The 24,618-nt window shown below is 36.2% G+C and overlaps 1 protein-coding gene and 1 long non-coding RNA gene across 2 annotated transcripts; one reads left to right on the top strand and one right to left on the bottom strand.

The window, feature by feature from the left end:
• Nucleotides 1–444: 444 nt before the first annotated feature.
• LOC122044141 lies at nucleotides 445–12,173 on the bottom strand. The gene is made up of 2 exons (XM_042604677.1): nucleotides 12,047–12,173; nucleotides 445–1,541 (listed from the first exon to the last, which is right to left on the bottom strand). Exons 1-2 carry the CDS (start codon nucleotides 12,171–12,173, stop codon nucleotides 445–447), a joined length of 1,224 nt encoding a protein of 407 aa, XP_042460611.1.
• A 4,078-nt stretch (nucleotides 12,174–16,251) lies between these two features.
• Nucleotides 16,252–18,466, top strand: LOC122042781. Its single transcript, XR_006129358.1, has 3 exons — nucleotides 16,252–16,501; nucleotides 17,395–17,443; nucleotides 17,971–18,466. It is a non-coding gene; the product is annotated as an uncharacterized LOC122042781 (long non-coding RNA).
• Nucleotides 18,467–24,618: the final 6,152 nt, after the last annotated feature.

Raw genomic sequence — 24,618 nt, forward strand, 5'->3', positions numbered from 1 at the left:
TCCTTCTCCAAAGAACCGAGGAATCACTCTCCTGTTATAGTTTTGTCTCATTCTCTGTCGATAAGCCTCCAGCCGAGCCACCGTTCGGTCCCGGGTCTCGCTAATAAGATCTAGCTCAGCCAACCTTAGTTCTATGTTTTCGTCATCATATAATGTCCTTCTGACTGATGGCACTCCAATTTCTATGGGTACCATTGCTTCATTGCCATAAACCAAGTGGAACGGTGTCAGACCTGTGCTTTCCCAAGGTGTTGTACGATATGCCGACAAAATGCTTGGCAGCTCTTCCACTCAATTGCCCCCGACATGATCTAACTTGACCTTCAGACCTCGTACTATTTCTCTGTTGATTACCTCGGTCTGACCATTGCTTTGCGGATAGGCTACTGAAGTGAAGGCTTGTGTTATGTCAAATCCCTTGCACCAGGCCTGGATTCTTTGTCCTTAAAATTGTCTTCCATTGTCAGACACCAACTTGTGAGAAATACCAAATCTGTAAAGAATGTTCTTCCATAGGAATTGAATGACGGCATCTTCTGTGATTCGAGCCAAGGCTTCTGCTTCTACCCATTTAGAAAAATAGTCCACTGCCACTAATAAGAAACGCCTCTGACCTGGCGCCATCGGAAATGATCCCACGATATCCATGCCCCATTGATCAAAAGGACAGGAAATTATAGACGTTCTCAACAGGGTCGTAGGTCGATGTGTCAAGTTTTGATGTTTCTGGTAAGACAAGCATATGTTCACCAACTTGTGAGCATCCCTCTGTAAAGTAGGCCAGAAATATCTGGCTAGGAGCACCTTGTAAGATAATGTCCGACCGCCTACATGATTGCCACAACATCCCAGGTGTATTTCTCGCAAGGCCTGGTCTGCTTCCTCTACTCCCAAGCATTTAAGTAAAGGTCGAGAGAAGGACCTCTTGTAGAGCTGATCTCCAATCATTACATAAGCATGCGCTTGCTTCCGAATCAGCTGTGACTCCTCTGGATCAGTTGGTAAGATACCCTGCCTGAGATAATTGATCATGGGTGCCCTCCAATTAATAGTTGCTTCTGCATTATTTTGCAGATCTATCTGGGTTATCAGAAAAGTTTGTGTCGTTGACCGATCCAGCACCCAAGTAGTTAAGGAACTGTCCATCTTTGCTAACTCGTCTGCCCGCTCATTCTCCGACCTGGGTATCTTGGTTACAGTGACCTCTGTAAATTCTGCCTTCATCTTCTCATAAGCTTCCCGATACATTTGCAATTTATCACAATTTATCACAAAGTTGCCGGTAACTTGCTGAGTCGCTAACTGGGAATCCGAATAAATGATTATCCGGGCGGCCCCTACATGCCTGGCTGGTTGCAGTCCGACCAACAAAGCCTCGTACTCTGCTTCATTATTCGTGGCTCGAAAATTCAATCGAACCGCCAATTGGAGTATATCTCCTTGAGGAGATATTACCAAGACCCCGACCCCGCTTCCATGATGATTAGCAGACCCATCCACATAGATCTTCCATGTTTCTTCAGAGCTGGTTTGATGTACTTCTGTTAAGAAATCTACCAAGGCCTATGCCTTAATAGCGGTGCACGGCTGATACTGTATGTCATATTCTCCCAACTCTGTGGCCCATTTGATAAGCCTGTTGGAATGTATACTGAAAGCCTAAGCTTTGTAAACATTTATTATGAATAAAGAATCACATTTGGTCTAATTGTCTACATTTGTTTGTAGTTGTTCATTTAATTTATATTGTAGATAACATAGTATGTGGTGTCACATACAGAAGATGATGTTATCAGTACCTTATAAATTATAAACAGTAGCTCACGACCAAAATGGAAAAGGAACAAACCATTAGAAGGTCGTAGTATAATTAGGTATTAGTTTATCTTGACTATATAATTACACTAGTACACTCAGAGTGTATTGAGTAGGACCATTTGAGGTCGTTTCTTTTATACTAACTTTATAAAGGAACAAAGACCTCAGTTATTATGGAAGTGTGTGCTCTTAATCCTAATATAATAACAAGCACATATATTTGATATTTATTTCTTTAATTTATCAATGGGTGAGATTTAGTTCGATGAATCAATAAACCCGATAAGTTGGGAAATGGTATCACTTATAGTGTGTGTTGTTGATTATAGAAGGAAACTGTGTCCTAGAGATACTAGGTTGATAATGTCCTCAAGAGGAGCTCATAAAGATTGTCATGTTAAACCCTGCAGGTGGACTTAGTCCGACATGACAATAAGGTTGAGTGGTACTACTCTTGGACTTAGATATTAATTAAATGAGTTGTCATGAACTCACTTAATTAGTGGACATTCGATATCTTAAACATGTGGAGACTAACACACTCATAATAAGAAGGAGCCCAAAAATGTAATTTGGGATTGGTGCGGTAGTTCAATGAGAGTTCTCTAGTGGAATGAATTATCATTGATAAAATTAAGTTGTGTGTTCGGGGCGAACACGGGATGCTTAATTTTATCGGGAGACCAAAACCAATTCCTCCTCTCAGTCCCTATCGTAGCCTCTTATTTATAGAGTTCTATACCCACCTATACCCACCTTCTATACCCACCCAAAGGGGGTCGGCCAAGCTAGCTTGGGAACCAAGCTAGGGCCGGCCTAGGGTGGCCGTCCCTAGCTTGAACCCAAGCTAGTGGGGGCCGGCCAAATTAAATTAAAAGGGGATTTTAATTTTAATTTTTATTATTATGTGGAAGATATAATTTAAAGAGAATTAAAATTAAAATATCTCTCTTGTAAAAGATCTACAAAAGATTAAAGAAAGAGATTAGATCTCTTTCCTTATTTGTAGATTGGAGAGATGTTTTATTTTTTCTTTAAAAATTATTCACATGTTGATAAAATTAAAATTATAGAAATTTCCTTTTATCAACCATGAAGAGATTTTAAAGAGAAATTTTATTTTTTTAAAATTTTCGGAAACAAATTAGGAAGTTTTAATTGTTGATTAAAACTTGTCCAATTTGTTCTCCAATGATGTGGCCGGCCATTGAAGATTGATTTGAAAAATTTATTTTATTTTTCTAAATTAAATCATGTCAAGGAAATTGAGGAAATTTTATTGTAATTAAATTTCCTAATTTGCCTAGGCCAAGGAATATAAAAGAAGGGGTGAGGGTGCCTTCATGAGAAACAACCTCTATTGTTTTCTCTCCCTTTTTCCTTGGTGTTGTATCCGGCCATTACCCTTTCCCTCTCTTCCTCTTGTGGTGGCCGAATACTTCATCTCTCTTGGAGTTCTTGTGGTGGCCGGATACTACTTGGAGAAGAAGAAGAAGAAGGAGAGAAAGTTAGCATCTCTTGGAGCTTGGTTAGTATTTTGATTTTCTTCTTTGGTAAAGTTCTTCCTTTGTGGCCGAACCTTGCTTGGAGGAGAAGAAGGTGGTTGGTGGTTTCTCATCTTGGTAGATCGTTGCCTACACAACGTCCGAGGTTAGAAGAGGAATACGGTAGAAGATCAAGAGGTTTTTCTACAAGGTATAATTAGTAATTTTTATTTCCGCATCATGCTAGTTATTTATGGAAATAATACCAAATACAAGAGGCTTATGATCTAGTATTTCGAATATGTTTTTCGATGTTGTGTTCTTTTGTTTTCTTTCTTTTCCTTGTGATTTGATTGTTCTCTTTGGTTAACCTAAAGTTATTTTAGGAAATTAAATATTAGTTTTCTATTAAAGGTTTTGTCTAGTCGGTGGTGGTTGCTCCCATATCCAAGAAGGTCATGTGCCTCGCCACGTCAGTACTGGGAACCTTTTATGGAAATTAGTATTTAATGGAATTAATAACTTAAGGAGACTTGGGTCGAACGTGTTAAGTTCCGCAGGAGATCCAAGTTAAAACCTAAAAGAACAAATAGATTAAGTTTTGGATCAAACGTGTTAAGTTCCGCAGGCGATCCAAAATTTAATTTAAAAGAACACATGGTAGCTAGGAAAAAGGTTCAGACCTTTGTACAAAATTTTTGTACACTGGAACCTCTAGGTTTTCCGAGTAGCAACAAACAATTGGTATCAGAGCTAGGGTTTTGCCTCTGTGTATTTGGTATTTAGTTTAATTATGCACATGTCATACATAATTTAGGCAGGATGATAGTAGGATGTGCTAACTTTGTGGATGCAGGATCCAACTATTATGGCTTTTAGTTAATTATGTGTGTGATTACCCTTGGACATGTCAAGGGCAATTTATATGTGTGTGCATGATTGTATTAAAATACAGCAGGAGTTGTATTTAGTTTTATTAGGATTTTATTTTTGATCTAGATACATGTACATTCCTTTTATGGAATATAGGATCAAAAATGTAAAATTCTATTTATGTCGCGGATCGAATCTTGCAAAGCGTGGAACCTTCTAAGGACCAGAGGCGCAGCGAAACTAGGAGCAAGATGGATGCGACAATTAGGTGATGGTGGCCAAATATGGCAACAGCTTGCAACACACGGAGGACAATTAGAGATAAAAGCCATAATAGTTGAAAATTAAATTTTCTATTTATTGCTTTTATATTGTGTGTGTGCATGTTAGTTTACAAGTTTAAGTAGGCTAGCATAGTTAAAATTCCTCATTTATAAATAACTAAGTGGGAGAGGGATTTTAAATAAATCCCATGGTCTCCATTATTGGTTTGTAAGTGATGCAACAAGCTTGCGTTGGCTCTGAGTGCCTTCCTCCATAACGGATGAGCTTGTTTGCGGATCACTAGAACAGACTTCCATTTTTGGATGACTATAGGAAATTAATTAAGAGCGTGTGATCTTCCCCAACGGAAGGGGCATAATCTTATTAATGGACTTAGTGTCAAGTAATGGTATACACTTAGACACATCTAATAGTATCCTCCCAACGGAGTCACTATTATTATTTGTGTGACCAAATAATACCAACTATTAATTTTATTTGTCAAAAGTTAGGTTGACAAGACAATAAAATTAATGGGTTAAAACCCTCCTTTTACAAATGTTGAATTTATATACGTCCACACTAACGTGGCATACAAAATTCACGGTGTGATGAGGTGTTGGTTAATTTAAAATAGTATTGTTTGAGGAATCAATATTATTCTAAATTTAGAGTTCTGACCAAAAGTTATTTGTGATTCTTAGGATGACTTTCAACCCACTGTCCATCATACTTTAACAAAATAGACTTACTGGACCTAATTACATAGATTGGAAAAGGAACCTGGACATTGTTCTTACAAGCTATAAATTTGTTTGACCGAACCTTGTCCCGATGCACCCATGGTGAATCTACCAAGAGGAGATTGAATATCATAAGAGATGGGTAAAAGCGGATGAGATGGCGCGTGTTACATTTTGGCTTCAATGTCAAATGTATTGCAACATCAAGATTTACCAACGACCATTATGATATTATGAACAATCTCAAGGAGCTCTTTGGTCATCAGGATAGGGCTTCTAGACAGAAGCTATGAGAAAGATAATGACAGCCACCATGCAAGAGGGTACTCCTGTAAGGATCATATCCTAAAGATGATGGCTTATCTGAACAGATCCTTGGAGGAGAAATTGATGGAAACCCAGATCGATATGATCCTCCAAACGCTACCTAGAAGTTTTGAGCGGTTCCGCCTGAACTATAATATGAATAAAAGGATTTATTAGGGGAACTACTGACAGAACTTCAAGCAGCAGAAGGATTATTTCGTCACAATTCTCAAATTCACTTTGCTGAAAATGGTTCTACTTCTAAACCGAAAGGAAAGAAGAAGAAGAAACAAGCTGGCTCAAGAAAGAAAGTGAATAAATCTCAGTGTACGGGATGCAGGAGTGAAGAAGCCAAGGGCAAGTGCTTCATCTGCAAGCAGGCAGGACATCGGAAGGTGGATGTCCTCGTAGGAACCAAAACAAAGGTATATCTCATGCTCGTTGTTGAAACATGTTTAGCGGTGTTATCTACCAAAGACCTGGTGTGTAGATACGGAGCCATTGATCATGTCTGCAATTCCTTGCAGGGTTCCAGAAACCCGACGACTATCTCAAGGGAGATTACCGTCTACATGGGCAATGCTACTAAGGTGGCAGCGATGGGAGACGTCTACTTGTCTTTTAGTAGAAATAGAAATTTGGTTTTAAGAAATTGTCTTTATGTACCCAGTTTTAGAAAGAATTTAATTTCAGTTTCTAAACTGTTTTTAGATGGATATTCAGTTTCTTTCAGTAACGATGTAGTTATTAAAAGAAATAAAGTGATTATCTGTTCTGATGCATTAGTTGGCAATTTGTATATTTTAAATCCAATTTCTTCCACAAAGCAAAACATGGAAATTTATAACTCATCTTCTAATTCTAATAAGAGAAAAGAACCTTGAAATGAACCAAGCATATCTTTGGCATCTAAGACTTGGTCATATTAATTTAAGTAGGATTCAGAGGCTTATAGCCGATGGACTTTTGAGTTCATTAGAGTTGGAAAATTTTCCAACTTGTGAATCTTGCTTAGAAGGTAAAATGACCACGAGGCCGTTCAAGGCCAAGGGTATAGAGCCAAAGAAGTGTTAGAGTTGGTTCACTCGATTTGTGTGTCTGTCCAGGCAAGAGGAGGTTTTGAATATTTTGTCTCTTTCATAGACGATTATTCAAAATATGGATACATTTACCTAATGCGCCGCAAGTCCGAGTGCTTTGACAAGTTCAAAGAATACAAGGCTGATGTGGAGAAACGATTAGGTAAAAGTATCAAGACACTACGATCTGATCGTGGTGGCGAATACCTCTTAGGAGAGTTTAGGAATTACTTATCGAGACCGGATTCAATCCCAATTATTCGCACCTGGAACACCCCAACAGAATGGTGTAGCAAAACGAAGGAATAGGACTCTTATGGAGATGGTTAGATCGATGATGAGTTATTCGAATTACCAAATTCGTTTTGGGGATATGCTCTGAAACAAAGAAGATATTCCGAACTTAGTACCTTCTAAATCAGTTTCTTCTACTCCCATAGAATTGTGGAATAGGCGAAACCCAGTCTAAGACATATTCGGATTTGGGTAGTCCAGCACATGTGCTGAAACCAGATCTTGATAAGTTAGAATCTCGTCATAAGTTCGCGTGTTTGTAGGATATCCCAAAGGAACGAAAGGTGGTTTATTTTATAGTCCTAAGACCGGAAGGTCATTGTTAGCACCAATGCCCGCTTTTAGAAGAAGACTATATAATGGATCACAATCCCAGAGTAAAGTTGTTTTAGAAGAACTTAGAGAGGACATGTCTACTCAGTACCAACAAGACAAGATGAAGTACCACAAGAGACCGCAACACGTGTCACACATGATACACAACCACGCATGCCTCGTCGTAGTGGGAGGGTTGTAAGGCACTGAAGATTCATGTTTTTCGGACTTGATCCGGTAAACATGAACCCTGATCCCGTGTCATATGACGAAGCACTCCAAGATATAGATGCAGTATCTTGGTAAAAAGCAATGAATTCTGAATAGAGTCTATGTACTCTAATAAGGTCTGGGAGCTTGTAGAACCACCCGATGGTATAAAAGCCGTTGGATGCAAGTGGATCTATAAAAGGAAAAGAGGGACAGATGGGAAGGTAGAAACCTTCAAAGCTAGGCTTGTTGCAAAAGGGTACACTCAAAAAGAGGGAATCGATTATGAGGAGACCTTTTCACCGGTAGCCATGCTTAAGTCTATCCGGATACTCTTATCCATTGCTACTCATATGGATTATGAGATTTGGCAAATGGATGTCAAGACAGCTTTCCTTAATGGAAGTCTTGAAGAAAACATCCATATGAAGCAACCAAAAGGGTTCATTGAAAAAGGCAAAGAGCATCTAGTGTGCAAGCTCAATCGGTCCATTTATGGACTAAAGCAAGCTTCAAGGTCTTGGAACATCCGGTTTAATGAAGTAATCCAGTCATATGGATTTATTCAAAGTCCGGATGAGTCTTGTGTATATAAGAAGTGTAACGGAAACGTGGTGGTATTTCTTGTACTATACGTAGATGATATTTTGTTAATTGGCAACAATGTCAAGGTATTATCAGACGTAAGGGTATGGTTGTCCAAACAATTTGATATGAAGGACTTAGGAGAATGTGCACACATTCTTGGGATCAAAGTTATAAGGGATCGTAAGAAAAGAATGTTGTGTCTATCCCAAGCTTCATATATAGATACAATCCTTGCTCACTTTAGCATGCAGGATTCCAAGAAAGGTTTCTTACCTTTTAGACATGGAGTAGCTCTATCTAAAGAGATGTCTCCAAAGACATCAAAAGAGATAGAGGACATGAAAGCAGCTCCTTATGCTTGGTGTAGGAAGCCTAATGTATGCAATGCTATGTACGAGACCTGTCCGTGGGCATGGTCAAAGATATCGAGTAACCCTGGACAAGGACATTGGACTGCCGTAAAGCATATATTAAAGTACACGAGAAGGACTAGAGATTATATGCTAGTTTACCAAGCGACGATCTACTCCCTGTGGGTTACAAGGATTGATTTCCAATCGATAGGGATAACAGTAAGTCTACATCGGGCTATGTGTTTACTTTAGGAGGTGGAGCCATTTCATGGAGGAGTGTTAGCGAAATGCGTTTTGGACTCAACCATGGAAGTCGAATACGAGCCTCTGAGGCGCTAAAGAAGCTGTATGGCTCGGGAACTTTCTAATGGACTTAGATGTGATTCCTGGTTTGCCCAAAATCATCACAATTTATTGTGATAATAGTGGTGCAGTTGCAAACTCGAAGGAACCACGAGCTCATAAGGCAAGTAAACATATAGAGCGCAAGTACCACCTGATACGAGATATTGTGAAGCGAGGAGAAGTTGTCATCACCAAGATTGCATCAGCGGATAACCTGGCAGATCCTTTCACTAAGGCCCTTCCGACGAAAGCTTTCGATCGGCATGTGGAGGGAATGGGAATCAGATGTATGGTAGAAGATATGGCAGCTTAGTCATTAGTATAAGTGGGAGATTGTTGGAATGTATACTGAAAGCCTAAGCTTTGTAAACATTTATTATGAATAAAGAATCACATTTGGTCTAATTGTCTACATTTGTTTGTAGTTGTTCATTTAATTTATATTGTAGATAACATAGTATGTGGTGTCACATACAGAAGATGATGTTATCAGTACCTTATAAATTATAAACAGTAGCTCACGACCAAAATGGAAAAGGAACAAACCATTAGAAGGTCGTAGTGTAATTAGGTATTAGTTTATCTTGACTATATAATTACACTAGTACACTCAGTGTATTGAGTAGGACCATTTGAGGTCGTTTCTTTTATATCGACTTTATAAAGGAACAAAGACCTCAGTTATTATGGAAGTGTGTGCTCTTAATCCTAATATAATAACAAGCACATATATTTGATATTTATTTCTTTAATTTATCAATGGGTGAGATTTAGTTCGTTGAATCAATAAACCCGATAAGTTGGGAAATGGTATCACTTATAGTGTGTGTTGTTGATTATAGAAGGAAGCGTGTCCTAGAGATACTAGGTTGATAATGTCCTCAAGAGGAGCTCGTAAAGATTGTCATGTTAAACCCTGCAGTGGACTTAGTCCGACATGACAATAAGGTTGAGTGGTACTACTCTTGGACTTAGATATTAATTAAATGAGTTGTCAGAACTCACTTAATTAGTGGACATTCGATATCTTAAACACAGGAGACTAACACACTCATAATAAGAAGGAGCCCAAAATATAATTTGGGATTGGTGCGGTAGTTCAATGATAGTTCTCTAGTGGAATGAATTATCATTGATAAAATTAAGTTGTGTGTTGGGGCTAACACGGGATGCTTAATTTTATCGGGAGACCAAAACCAATTCCTCCTCTCGGTCCCTATCGTAGCCTCTTATTTATAGAGTTCTATACCCACCTATACCCACCTTCTATACCCACCAATAGGGGCCGGCCAAGCTAGCTTGGGAACCAAGCTAGGGCCGACCTAGGTATATAGGCCCTAGCTTGAACCCAAGCTAGTGGGGGCCGGCCAAATTAAATTAAAAAGGGATTTTAATTTTAATTTTTATTATTATGTGGAAGATATAATTTAAAGAGAATTAAAATTAAAATATCTCTCTTGTAAAAGATTTATAAAAGATTAAAGAAAGAGATTAGATCTCTTTCCTTATTTGTAGATTGGAGAGATGTTTTATTTTTTCTTTAAAAATTATTCACATGTTGATAAAATTAAAATTATAGAAATTTCCTTTTATCAACCATGAAGACATTTTAAAGAGAAATTTTATTTTTTTAAAATTTTCGGAAACAAATTAGGAAGTTTTAATTGTTGATTAAAACTTGTCCTCTTTTGTTTTCCAATGATGTGGCCGGCCACTTGAAATTGATTTGGGAAATTTTATTTTATTTCTCTCAATTAAATCATGTCAAGGAAATTAAGGAAAATTTATTGTAATTAAATTTCCTAATTTGCCTAGATCAAGGAATATAAAAGAAGGGGTGAGGGTGCCTTCATGGGGGACAACCTCTATTGTTTTCTCTCCCTTTTTCCTTGGTGTTGTGGCCGGCCATTACCCTCTCCCTCTCTTCCTCTTGTGGTGGCCGAATACTTCATCTTTCTTGGAGTTCTTGTGGTGGCCGGATACTACTTGGAGAAGAAGAAGAAGAAGGAGAGAAAGTTAGCATCTCTTGGAGCTTGGTTAGTATTTTGATTTTCTTCTTTGGTAAAGTTCTTCCTTTGTGGCCGAACCTTGCTTGGAGGAGAAGAAGGTGGTTGGTGGTTTCTCATCTTGGTAGATCGTTGCCCACACAACGTCCGAGGTTAGAAGAGGAATACGGTAGAAGATCAAGAGGTTTTTCTACAAGGTATAATTAGTAATTTTTATTTCCGCATCATGCTAGTTATTTATGGAAATAATACCAAATACAAGAGGCTTATGATCTAGTATTTCGAATATGTTTTTCGATGTTGTGTTCTTTCATTTTCTTTCTTTTCCTTGTGATTTGATTGTTCTCTTTGGTTAACCTAAAGTTATTTTAGGAAATTAAATATTAGCTTTCTATTAAAGGTTTTGTCTAGTCGGTGGTGGTTGCTCCCATATCCAAGAAGGCCATGTGCCTCGCCACGTCAGTACTGGGAACCTTTTATGGAAATTAGTATTTAATGGAATTAATAACTTAAGGAGACTTGGGTCGAACGTGTTAAGTTCCGCAGGAGATCCAAGTTAAAACCTAAAAGAACAAATAGATTAAGTTTTGGATCAAACGTGTTAAGTTCCGCAGGCGATCCAAAATTTAATTTAAAAGAACACATGGTAGCTAGGAAAAAGGTTCAGACCTTTGTACAAAATTTTTGTACACTGGAACCTCTATGTTTTCCGAGTAGCAACCAACAATAACCTGCACGCTGGGTTGGCTTCCCGACCGTCATCTGTCTGTTTATCCAAGGCATGTACATCCCGACCTGCATGCTGGGTCGGCTTCCCGACCCTCATCTGTTTGACTATCCAAGGCTTGTACGTCCCGACCTGCACGCTGGGTCGGCTTCCCGACCCTCATTTGTCTGACTATCCAAGGCATGTACGTCTCGACCTGTACGCTGGGTCAGCTTCCCGACCCTCATCTGTCTGACTATCCAAGGCATGTACGTCCCGACTTGCACGCTGGGTCTGATAGCAGACCTGCTGGTAGTTTCCACCATCCTTAGCTATACATGGCCCACGAGCCCATTTATTACTTACTATCAGGGTTGTGTCTTATAATTCTCTTTTTTGACTTTGGGCTACGTAAGCTGGACTTTTGACCTCCCTGCTGTCCATATCAGCCTGACTGCTGACCGACCATGTTGGCTTGACTTCTGATCCTCCTGACTTCCCCGTCAACTGGACTGCTGACCGACCACGGAGGCTTGACTTCTGACCTTCCTATCCTACAGGTCAGCTTAATTTCTGACCATCCTGCGGCCTTGACTCCAAGCCACATCATCTTATCGACCCCACAAAACACACACCGTATCAGGCGTCAAGAAAGCCATCACGCTCTGCTCCATCTTCATGCTCGCCGGAGGCTTCTTCGTCCAGAACATGCCCCCTTTCATCTTGTGGATCAAGTACATCTCCTTCAACTTCTACAGTTTTAGGTTGCAGCTGTAGCTGCCTTGCCATCGGCGCCCCACGAAGAGGATGGGGCGGGGGAATGAGTGTGTGATTAGGGTTCTAGATTAAATTTTAGGAAATAGTGCATTCCTCTGTTATAGTAACTAACGTTCAAATAAATGGAGGGATGATTTTGGGACATTTTTTAAAAGATAAGGGATGTATTTGGCACATGGAAAAGAAGAGGGACTAAGTTGGGACTAGTGTGAACTAGAGGGACAAAATCAGATTTTTTTTTTCTCCTCAGTTTTATCCTCCCTCTTATCAAGGAGACATGCCTCTCAGTTTTATCCTCCCTTTTATTCTGCCAAATACTTCCTTTTTATTTTTAAATTCATTAGTCTTTTTCATTCGGCCTCTCTCTTTCGTGAGAGGTAGTAGCCTCTTCCTTTTCATTTTTGGTTCTGGGGTGATCTCTCTGCGTCGTTGTTCCAAGATCATCTTTTTCCGCGCCAAGAACAGTCTTTTCTTGATTTTCTTAATCTGTATGCTAATTTAATTTTTTTTTGTCAAAAGTAAGAGGGTGCTTCCGCACCCCCTCGCGCCCCCTGCATCCGTCGTTGTGCATTATTAAATGTTAATTTATATCGATAAATGTCATGTCATTCATACTAGTATTTTATTCATGCTTAATCTAGAATGATGAAGGACTTAGATTTAATCGACACTTGATTAGTTAGACCAAGGGTTTTTAGAAAGAAAGTTAAATATTTAATTTTTTTAAAAGACTTTGTCTAGAAGTAGTTGTTGCTCCAATACCTAAGAAAGTCTTGTGACTCACCACAGTCTGGAAGTCGATTATTAAAATAAATATTAATCAACTAACTGTCATACCTTAGTCTAACTCAAGTGTGAATCAATCCTTAGATTCAAACTTAAATTTTAAATTAGATAAAATTGACAAAACATCTCATAGAATCCATAAGGTTACTCTGATTGATTGTGCTGAAACACTTAGAATGGGTGAAATTATAAGGACTATTAAACTAAAAATATTTTAAAAAAATTTTCAAAATTCATAGATAATTTTCTATAAATTATTTTCAAAATAGCGATTTAACATAATAATTTTTGAATGAATTTCATGCTTGATTGAGTGTATTTATATATAAATTTTGAAAAATCTATGTACTTGAAACATATTGAGTGTTGACAAGTACTTAGAAATCCACATACCAAGGTCAACACTAGAACCCAATCCCCTAGACACTTAGGTAGATTTTCTCTTGGTTAACAAGGATAACCCGAGTGTGTTAAGTTAAGAGGAAGGTGTTTTTGAAATTCAGGAAAATACTTTAAAAAAAAAATGGGGATTTTTTTTTTTAAAATTAGAATTTTTTTTAAAATCTTTGAAAACTCTTTGAAGAATTTAGAAATATTTTCTTAAAAATATTTTTAAAAAGTATTTGAAAAATCTTTAAACACACTTGAAAATCTTTTAAAAAATTATTTTGAAAATTTATACTTTGAAAAAAATATATTTTAACAGATCTTTTAATTTGGATCAACCCCTACACATATAGGTAGTTCTCCTTGTGGTTAACAAGGTTTTCTAAGGATATGTCAGGTTGAGAGGGAGTTCTGATTAAAATATGACATATATACTTTTCAAAATTATTTGAAAAAGTTTAAAAAATATTTTTGAAAAAGTTTGAAATTCATTCTTCCCAAATATTTTTTAAAAAACTTTTGAAAACTTCTGAAAATACTTTCCTTAAAAAATTTTTAGAAAATATTTTAAAAAATACTTTAGCTGTTGTTTAATTTGGATCAACCTCTAAGACATATAGGATATATTACTTGTGGTTAACAAAGTCCTAAGAAAGTGTCAGATTTAGGAAGAGTCCTGATTGAAAGATCAAACATAGTTTTCAAAAAAAAAAAATTAAAGTTAATTTTTAAAATTCTTTAAAACTATGTTTGAAAACTTTTTGAAAATTATTATATTTTTTAATTGCAATTTCAGAAGTGATATTTTCAAAAATAATCCTATTTCAAAAATAATGTTTGAAATAAATGTTTTAACAAAGATTTCTCATGTGTTTTTAAAATTGTTAGTGCAAAACCAAGGGAACCTTAAGTAATCTTTTTGATATGTGTTAAAGGGGAAAAGTGACCTTAACTTAAAAATATTTTAACTACCAACTTTGGTATAAAACCCTAAGGACCAAATACCTAATTTAAAAAAATTGTCAAACATCAAAAAGGGAGAGATTGCCAGTGCAATCAGCTTCCAAGATTTTAATGTTTGACAATCTACCTAAGTCTAGTCAGTTTGACCAAGGGTTAATCCAAATAGGACTTGATGTTTGGAAGAGAAAAGTCTAGTTAAGACTAGATGACTAGTAAGAAAAGGTCATGACTTAGTTAAGCAAGGGTAAGTCCTAGTAAGTGAAGTTAGGTAATGATTTCTTATTTATTGCAAATAAATAACATAAAGGCATCAAGGCAATAGATTACTGTTAAGATTTCATAATCTAAGGAAGTTAAGTAGTCTTTTATTTGTATTTTCCTAAAGTGTATCTGCACAGGGCTTTAGACATTTTAGGTTCATATTTTGAAGTTTTTTTTGAATAAGACTCCTCTCCATCTTGACTCACATCCATCTGTTTTAATTTAATTACCATATAGTTTGTGTCTAATGGAAGAGTTAGAACTGGAATAGTTTTTACCATTACTTTGATTTATTTTACTAGGTTAATATCTTGTTGATTAAAATATCTTTGCCTAGTAGTTGAAGTTTTATTACATAGAGGTCCACTGATTTTTCTAATCTTTTTTAGGTAATGTTTGGCATAGTTAAGAAGCTCAAGGAAAGCTCTTAGGGTGCATTTGGTTGGGGGTTATTCTTGATAACTTTGGTTATCTATCCAAGGTTATCAACAAAAACCCTGTTTGGTTTAGATAATCGATGATTCCTGAGTAATGTTCCATACCCGACACGTCAGTAAAAGGGGCATGTAACCAGGAATTGGAAAACCTCGAAAAACTGAGGTTTTTCTTGATTCCGGGGGTAATGATTTTTTTTACCCAAAATACCCTCAGATAAGAGAAAAATGTGACAAAAAAGAAAAATATAAAGAAAAAAATAATAAATAAAATTAAAAATTAAAAAAACATAATTTTTTTTTAAAAATAAAATATTTTAAAAAACTTTAAAAATAAAAAAATATAAAAAATTTAAAAATATAAAAAAACATAAAAAATTTTTAAAAATGAGAAAAAATAAAAAATAGAAAAAACTTTAAAAAATAAAAAATAATAATAAAAAAGTTAAAAAAACATAAAAAAATATAAAAAATATAAACAATGTAAAAAACATTAAAAAAACAAAAAAACAAAAAAGCGTAAAAAATAAAAAAATAAAATAAAAAAAATTAAAAATAATAATAAATAAATAAATAAAAGTAAAAAAACTTTAAAAAATTAAAATTGAAAAACTAAAAAAAATCAAAAAACCAACCAAAAAAATAAAAAATAAAAAAATATATAAAAATAAATAAAAACGTGAAAAAGTAAAAAAATAAAAGTAAAAAATAAATGTAGAGTTTAAATAATAATAATAATATATTATTATTATTATTTTTACGTATCGTTGGTTTTGTAACTAAGGGTAATATAGTAAAATATTAAACTAGGTTATTCATTAAAACCTTCAAACAAACAAGTTTTGGTTGCATTATCTAGATTGAAGCAAACAACATTTGATTATGTTTTATTCCCCATAACCTTGGTTATGTGATTACCAGGTAATCACATAACCAAGGTTATATATGATAACTTGAACCAAACACATCCTTAGGGTGCGTTTGGTTGGGGGTTATTGTTGATAGCCTTGGTTATCTATCTAAGGTTATTAACAAAACCTTTGTTTGATTTAGGTAATCAATGATTCCCAAGTTATAATGCATGCCTGACACGTCAGCAAATTGGGCATCCAACCCGGAATCAGAAAACCTCAGAAAAATAAGATTTTTCTTGATTATGGAGTTAACAATTTTCTTTAGACAAAATTAGCCTCTAATTTTTATCCATTGTAATAAAAATAACCCCACAAATTTATCAAATATCAATCTGCCACCGACGCTAGAATACCCAAGTGACTCTCGCCCCGTGTTCGCGTGTTCCAGACTCACAGAAACCTAGCGTGGCGATCCTCCTTGCGGAGAATCTCCTTGCGGCGATCCTTCGCGCGGCGAACCTCCTTGCGGCGATCTTCCCTATTGCAAAGCCATCCCCACTCGCGAACTCTTTCCCCCTTCGCGAAGAGCCCTAGCAGCTTCCCCCTCGGAAGGCGTCCCACTCGCGAGCATTCCCCACTCCTCTTCTTGAAAAAGGTATGATCTTCAACCTGCGTTTGCATGGAGAGACATCTTAAAGTAGGTTTGCTAGCTTCATGGTACTTCATCCAAGGAAAAATGGAAAACTCAGATCATTGTGCTTCCTTAGTTAATCAATAATAGGCGAACAAAGATCATTCACAATTTCACAAGGTTTGATTTGACAAAAAATGCCATCTAATTTTTTTTCGATTTTGATGTAGGGATCCATGGCAGCAAGGTTTGTCCAACTTGTTTCATATGAAAATCCTAAGGAACAGAGCCTAATCTGATTTAACTCAACAATTTTCACAACCGCCTGACCAAATTTAACCGATTTTTTTTTTAATCTTATCAATAGCAACATACAATAATGATGAAATTAAAATATAATTGTAAAATTAGCTACATGAAATTAACATGATTTCACTAAACCAGTTTTGCTAGATTGATATATGAAAGCATATTTTAATTTGACATATTGTCTTGGTTAATGCAAGTTTTCTTTTGTACAGATTTGATGGGTTGGGTAACGTATAATGTTAAATTATAAATTGTTATGAGTTGTCAAAAGTTGTCATTATTATTGAGATTAAATGGTCAAAACATTTGTATTTGTTGTAGTAGGATTGTTCGATCAACAAAGTCAAAATGGTATGAAAATAAATAAAAAGAGTAAATATTGATCATTTTACATTAAATTTCAAATGGCGCTCATCCATGATAGTTTGCATTATGTTTTGTTATCATTTGGTATTGATTTTATTACATGAAATATTTGATAATGGACAATTTGTTTGCTTTTTCATGTTCTACTTGTTTAATTTGCCAATGGATTTATATCTAATGCATAGTTATGGTGGTCATTTGTTTAAAAGAAGTGAGATTAAAAGAGCATTAACTTTCTACAGCCATGGACAGCGGTCTCTCGTAGGGGATCTTTTTGGTCTTCTTTTAGCTGTGAGTTATGATCTATTTACTGGTTTGTGGCATTTCAACATTCTTCTTCTTTTGATAGGATTAACTTACAATTTAGTACTAGTCTAAAAGAAGACCAAAAAGATTACCATTATAATTTTTTTTATTTCCAGCCATATTGAATAGCTTGTATAGCGTATCAGCTGAATCCATTCCACAAGCTTCTTGCTTGCACATCGACTTCCTAAACTTTCATACCTATTCACTGCTTTACCTTGACCACCCATATACTGAAGCTGCTCTTCGAAAGTCTTTGGTACACTAAGAATTATAATGTAAATTCTAAAAATTAAATTATATGAACAGCCACGAGCTATATTAGTTTGCCAAGATTTCCACAAAATATAGATGGATTCTTAGTTCCAAGGCTTTTATTTACAAACAGAAACTTTGATAAATAATTTTGTCATCTGGACATCGATACTAACTTGGTAGCTCATACTTTGTAGATGCTTGTATAATAGTATTTCCCTCTGAAACATGATAATAACTTCTAAATTTCTGGACAGATTCTGGATGGTCGAATGCTGAAGATATGGACCGATCGAGCTGTTGAGATCAAGCAGCATGGCTGGTTCTGGGAGTACAGTCTACTAGGTGTGATGATCGATAATATCACTGTGTCCTTAAATGGCTGTCGGTCGACAGTGGAGACTACAATCGAGGAATCTGCTAAGTTGACTGACGATGCTCACCCCGAGCATAACGATTTCTGCAGTACCACCGACACCACCAGGTACGAGATGGCGTATACCAAATCAGGCTGGAAGATAACCGAAGGAGCTGTTCTTAAATCATAGATAGATCCGTGCTGGGTTCTTGGTGACTAATGTAAATAATGTCTGCTTTCCTTCCGGGTCAGTTTTTAGTTCTTTGAGCTTGATCAATTCCATTCTCATGTATTGCGTTTCTTTCAACCAGTGTAAAGATTTTGACGAACATCTGCTGTGCAACGTTCCTGAAGAACTGTCATAATTTGACGAGCATCTGTTCTCCCTCTTCCAACCTTTTGTTTAGTTTTCTGTTGTCTGGATGCAAACATCCTGCTAAAGCATCCTTGTAGATCGATTTGTTTATTTATAGAGCATTTTTTCATACGTATCGTCTAAAGTTGTTCCCAGATGGATTTGTTTTGATGGAAGCTAATTGAAAGCAATTTGGAGTAGCTTTTGTTAAAAAACCCACTAAGACAAGATATGGATGGGTATTTTGGGAATTAAATTATGGATGTGTTTTTGATATATTTGAAAAAGAACGGGTCTCATGAGAAATGTGACAAAGAAACTAGTAAATATCACTGATTTTTTTTTATTTACTATTAAGGGAAATTCTCTTGAATTATTTTTTTATATATAAAAGACTTAATCTTCGTCTACAAATCAAAAAAATAAAGAACAGAGGGTTGTTTTTGTAAATAAACACAAATAAAAAAAATCTAAAAAACAATTCCACTCCTCGTTATGTTTTCTAAATGATACCTTTTACATAAAAACTTATATATTTAATTAAAACTATCTAAAAATAAAAAAAAACATAAATTGGTAATCTCTCTCTCTCTCTCACACAATATATATATATATATATATATATACATATATAAAACTTATATGGTAAAATATATCAAAAAAACTTATATGGTAAAAACTTACATATATATAAAAAAAAACTTTTATATATATATATATATATATATATATATATATATATATATATATATATATATATATATATATATATATATATATCACTATTAATAATATAATATTATCATTATTAAATCAAGGGTAATATGGTAAAATATCACATTAGGTTATGTATTAAAACCTCCAAACAAACAAGATTTTACTGGATTACCTAAATTGAATCAAACAACCAATGATTATGTTTTATTCCTTATAACATTGATTATGTGATTACTTGGTAATCACATACTTAAGGTTATGTGCCATAACTTGGTTGTGATGTAGAAACACTAGTAATTTGGTTGTGATGTGTGGTTGAAGGGTAATTTTTCCTTGTTCTATTTCAACTCCTAGAAATTATGTGTTTTGTAGCTAATTTCATTTTTTTTTCTAAAGACTATAAGTTCATGTTTCTCAAAAAGATTGTAGATAGTATGTAGATGAGCAAAATATTCATCTTTTATTTTGGAGAATACTATGATGTCATTAATGTAGATGTATGTAAACAGTGAGACATTTCTAAAAATATCATTTATCTTTCTTGAAAGCTCTTGGGTGCTACTTTAAGTCCAATATTATTATTAACCATTCAAAATGTCCTTCTAGACATGAGAAGGTTGTTCATTTGATAGAATCAAGATGTGTTTTTACTTACCAAAATCCTAATTTTATATCAAACTTAGAGTATCATTTCGAGTTTTATATTTTGTTTAAAAATTGGTCTTTATCGAATATTTTATACATATCTTTTTTTGACAATTATCATTTAATCTTTTTAATTAAAGATCATTTTTAATTGTCTACGTTTTTGTTTAGATCTTTTATTTACTATAAAAGTTGGATTGATCTTTTATTTACTATAAAAGTTGGATTGCTCCTATGTTTATTAATTATTTAATATGCATAGTATATTCTTGTGTCTCCCCGTTAATGAACCTTAACCCTTTGCCTTAATTGTAAGATTTAGATTTATTATGGATATTTTATAATATACCTTATCTCTTTTCCAATATTTAGTAGGTATTATTTCTATTTTCTGTGGTCTTGAGATTAGGACGTCTAACATAGATTGAATATTTAATAATTGAAGTAAATATGATGGTGAAAGTAAATCTATAGGGATGTCTAAGTCTTCAAAATTCTCTGTGAGTATTTCTAGATAAGGATCTAAATAAGGGCTAATACAACTAAGTTTTTTTAATTTTTCTGATATTCTTAGATAGGTAAAGGACTAGAAAAGTCTTGAGTATTTATTAAACATGGATTTTACCTGAGTTTTTATTTGTGTTGGGGCCGGTAAATTCCGAAGTATGCAAACTGATCGTCGAGGCTAGTGTTCGACACTATCTCCGTAAACGATATTGCTCCGCTACGGTGCTTAACGGATTGTTGCAATTCGTTCCCAAGATACAACGACGACAATCGTCTCGGAATCGTAGCACTCCGACTTTCGAGACCAGCGAACCTTCTCGTAGGCTTCTTGGACTCTTGAATGCACAAGATGAGTGAGTGAATACTTGAGGAAGAGAAGATTAAGTTGAGTGATTTGATTCCAATCTGGAGGGTTCTATTTATACAGAAGGAAGAGGCTTTAGGGAGGGGTGTGACCTTTGGGTGGATTAATCTGGGCCGTCCGGACTGAAGAGTTATAACCCTTCACATAGCCCCTTTAATCTCATCCATCAGATCTAAGAGTTGTGACCCTCAGATCTATCAGCCATCGGATCTGGATCCATTGATCCGATGCTTCAGATCATGTCTCATCCCAAGCCGTCAGATCGTGACTCATTGTGATCCAACGCTCTAGATCGCATCACAAGCGATCCACCATACTTCTTTGATCAACGTTGATCAACGGCGGCCATCCGTTCGCCCAACCAACTGTCCAGTCATCTCCCTTTGCCCACGAGGATGCCACACCTCGCGACGATGCGAAGTGCAAAGTGCGCCTACAAAGCGCCCAAAGCGCCCATTGCGCACGTGGCGGGCTCACAGGTGCGAGCACCTGCTCGCCCCTGAGCAGATAGTACCTGGTACTTTTCTGAGTTAACTCCAATAACTCAACATCCGCCCCTGAGCAGATAGTACCTGGTACTTTTCTGAGTTAACTCCAATAACTCAACATCATTAATAAGTAAGGAATGCACATCGGAAATTTCCGATGTGGGACTATTCTCCCTTGCATTTCCTTAATGAATAACCAACGTTATTTTGGGCCGACTTTGAACATTAATTTCTCATTCACCCTTAATCGGTTTTGAGCAAATTAATAGTCTAAATCTATCTACGCGAAACGTAGATTTCAATTTTGAAGTCAATTACGACTTTCAACAATTGATGGCTTCCGATTTTTCCTCCTCAAAATCGTATTGGTCCATTTAGGCCCCAATATCCAACAATCCCCCACATGAATGGAAATTAATGTAATGCGTGTATGCATGCTGACACTTTACAAGAGTCCAATCGATAAGTCACTGCATCGGGAGAGGTAGCTTGTGGCTTTGAACCTTCCGTAGTGGAATGCTATCGAGTATACTAGGCTGCGCAGTGAACGTGATGTCTTGAACTGCTCAGATGTTTGTGTATACTAAGACAATAACACCCACACAGAGACCTATCTCACCTACTTTAGGTTCTCATGGTTGGTTCCGTTTGGCCATGGACACCATCTTGGATTCATGAGTGTTTCATTGAAGCGGCCTGTCTTCACACTCACATAGGTGACACTTCTATCAAGAGTATCCTACCATACTCCACCTTATAAGGTATAGAAGTCACTAAAAGCATAAGCTTAACCTCACTACATGAGGTAGGACAGCACAAATTCATCCTAGGATTGGGATAGAGATAAACTATCTCCTGTGCTGAACCACAACTTCTGAAACTTTGTTGTCCCATTGAACCAAGATCTTGGGATCTCCAGTCAACAAGGTTGGGTTTCCACTTCAGTCATTTTCAGTTGTAGATTTTTAATCTCATTCCTCTTGATGAGCAAGATACTTGATCTCGACTCAACCCTTTCGTAAGAGGATCTGCCAAATTATCTTTGGACTTAACATAGTCGATTGCAATCACTCCATTCGAGATCAACTGCCTAATGGTATTATGTCTACGACGTATATGTCTTGACTTCCCATTATACATACTACTCTGTGCCCTTCCAATCGCCGATTGACTATCACAGTGGATCAGTACGGCAGGTACAGGTTTTTCCCAGCTCGGAATATCTTCCAAGAAGTTCCGCAGCCATTCAGCTTCCTCAGCTGCTTTGTCTAGTGCTATAAACTCGGATTCCATAGTTGACCGAGCAATGCACGTCTGCTTAGTGGATTTCCAAGATACTGCTCCCCCACCGATCGTGAATACATATCCACTAGTGGATTTGGAGTCTTTTGTATCTGATATCCAATTAGCATCACAATATCCCTCCAACACAGCGGGATATTTTCCATAATGTAATCCATAGTTCATAGTATATTTCAAATATCTAAGAACTCGCATCAATGCCTTCCAATGGGCGTCGTTTGGATTACTGGTGAAACGACTCAGCTTGTTGACCGTACAGGCAATATCCGGACGTGTGCAGTTTGTAAGATACATCAAACTGCCTATTATCCGAGAGTATTCCAACTGCGATATGGTCTCACCATGGTTTTTCGCTAAGTGTTGACTTAGATCCATAGGTGTTTTTACAGTAGAAAGATCGTACGCATTGAATCTTTTCAATACTGATTCTACATAATGGGATTGTGTTAGAACTATCCCCTCTGATGTCCTGAGAATTTTAATTCCCAATATAACATCTGCTTGACCCATATCTTTCATATCGAAATTTTTGGTCAACATTTTCTTTGTAGTCATGATTACATCATGATTACTGCCCATTATTAGCATGTCGTCTACGTACAGACAGACGATTATATAGCCTTTGGGTGTGTCTTTGACATAAATGCATTTGTCACATTCATTTATTCTGAATTCGTTTGACAGCATTACTTTGTCAAATTTTTCGTGTCATTGTTTAGGCGCTTGCTTAAGTCCGTATAACGACTTAACAAGTCGACACACCTTTTTCTCATTTCTTGGAGCTATGAACCCTTCGGGTTGCTCCATATAAATTTCTTCTTCCAACTCACCATTTAAGAACGCAGTCTTAACATCCATTTGATGTATTTCAAGGTCATACAGTGCTGCAATGGCTATTAGCACTTGTATGGACGTAATCCTTGTCACTGGTGAGTAGGTGTCGAAGTAATTAAGGTCTTCCTCTTGCTTGTACCCTTTGGCTACAAGTCTGGCCTTATACTTGTCAATTGATCCATCAGCTTTATACTTGCGTTTTAGTATCCACTTACAACCTAATGGTTTATTACCAGAAGGAATGTCTACTAATTCCCAAGTATGATTATTCATGATAGACTCAATCTCACTATTGACAGCTTCTTTTCACATTGGAGCATCGGGACTAGAGAGAGCCTCACTTAATGTTCTTGGTTCCATTTCTGACATGAAAGTCATGTAATCTGGCCCGAACGATTTCTCAACTCTAGCCCGTTTGCTACGACGTGGCTCTTTGTTTTGATTGTCAATAGTTCTTTTATAACAGCTAAGTTCGGTAACGACATTCTCGTTTGAACTTCCGTTGTTATCATTTTCAACATTTCCCTTCTTATTTGGGAATACGTTTTCAAAGAATATTGCATTCCGAGATTCTATGGTTGTTCCCACATGAATATCAGGAATGTCTGATTTGTGAACTAGGAAACGATATGCACTACTATTATGGGCATATCCGACAAATACCGCATCGAACGTTTTAGGTCCGATCTTTACTTGCTTTGGTTTAGGTACTTGACCTTTGCCAAGCACCCCCACACTTTCAGGTATTTGTACGATGGCTCGCGGCCTTTCCATAGTTCATAAGGAGTTTTATCACTTTTCTTATGAGGGATTTTGTTGAGAATGTGATTTGCCGATAATATTGCTTCCCCCCACAAGTTTTGAGGTAAGCCTGAATTTATCAACAAGGCATTCATCATCTCTTTTAGTGTCCGATTTTTACGTTCGGCAACATCGTTCGATTGAGGTGAGTAAGGTGCCGTTGTTTGATGAATAATGCCAGATTCTGAACAAAATTCATTAAACGGTGCACCATATTCTCCACCTCTATCGCTACGAATTATTTTAATTCGTTTGTCAAGTTGATTTTCAACTTCTGTTTTATAAGTTCTAAATGCCTCTAGGGCTTCGTCTTTACTTCTTAAAAGAAAGACATAACAGAACTTTGTGCAGTCATCGATAAAAGTAATAAAATATTTTTTACCTCCTCTAGTTTGCACAAATTTCAAGTCGCATAGATCACTATGTATTAACTCTAAAGGAGTCGTTGACCTTTCCACCGAATGAAAAGGTAGTTTCGTCATTTTTGCTTCCACGCACACTTCACATTTGTGTGTTCCGTCAACATTGACGTTT

This window comes from Zingiber officinale, chromosome 2A, assembly GCF_018446385.1.
Source record: "Zingiber officinale cultivar Zhangliang chromosome 2A, Zo_v1.1, whole genome shotgun sequence".
Classification (NCBI taxonomy): domain Eukaryota; kingdom Viridiplantae; phylum Streptophyta; class Magnoliopsida; order Zingiberales; family Zingiberaceae; genus Zingiber; species Zingiber officinale.

Excerpts from the sequence above, each read along its gene's own strand:
- LOC122044141 (XM_042604677.1), bottom strand. The coding sequence starts at position 12,173 with ATGGCAAGGCAGCTACAGCTGCAACCTAAAACTGTAGAAGTTGAAGGA. Across the intron at positions 1,542-12,046 it reads GCATGAAGATGGAGCAGAGC|AAGTACATCAAACCAGCTCT; the intron begins GTGATGGCTTTC and ends ATTTCTTAACAG.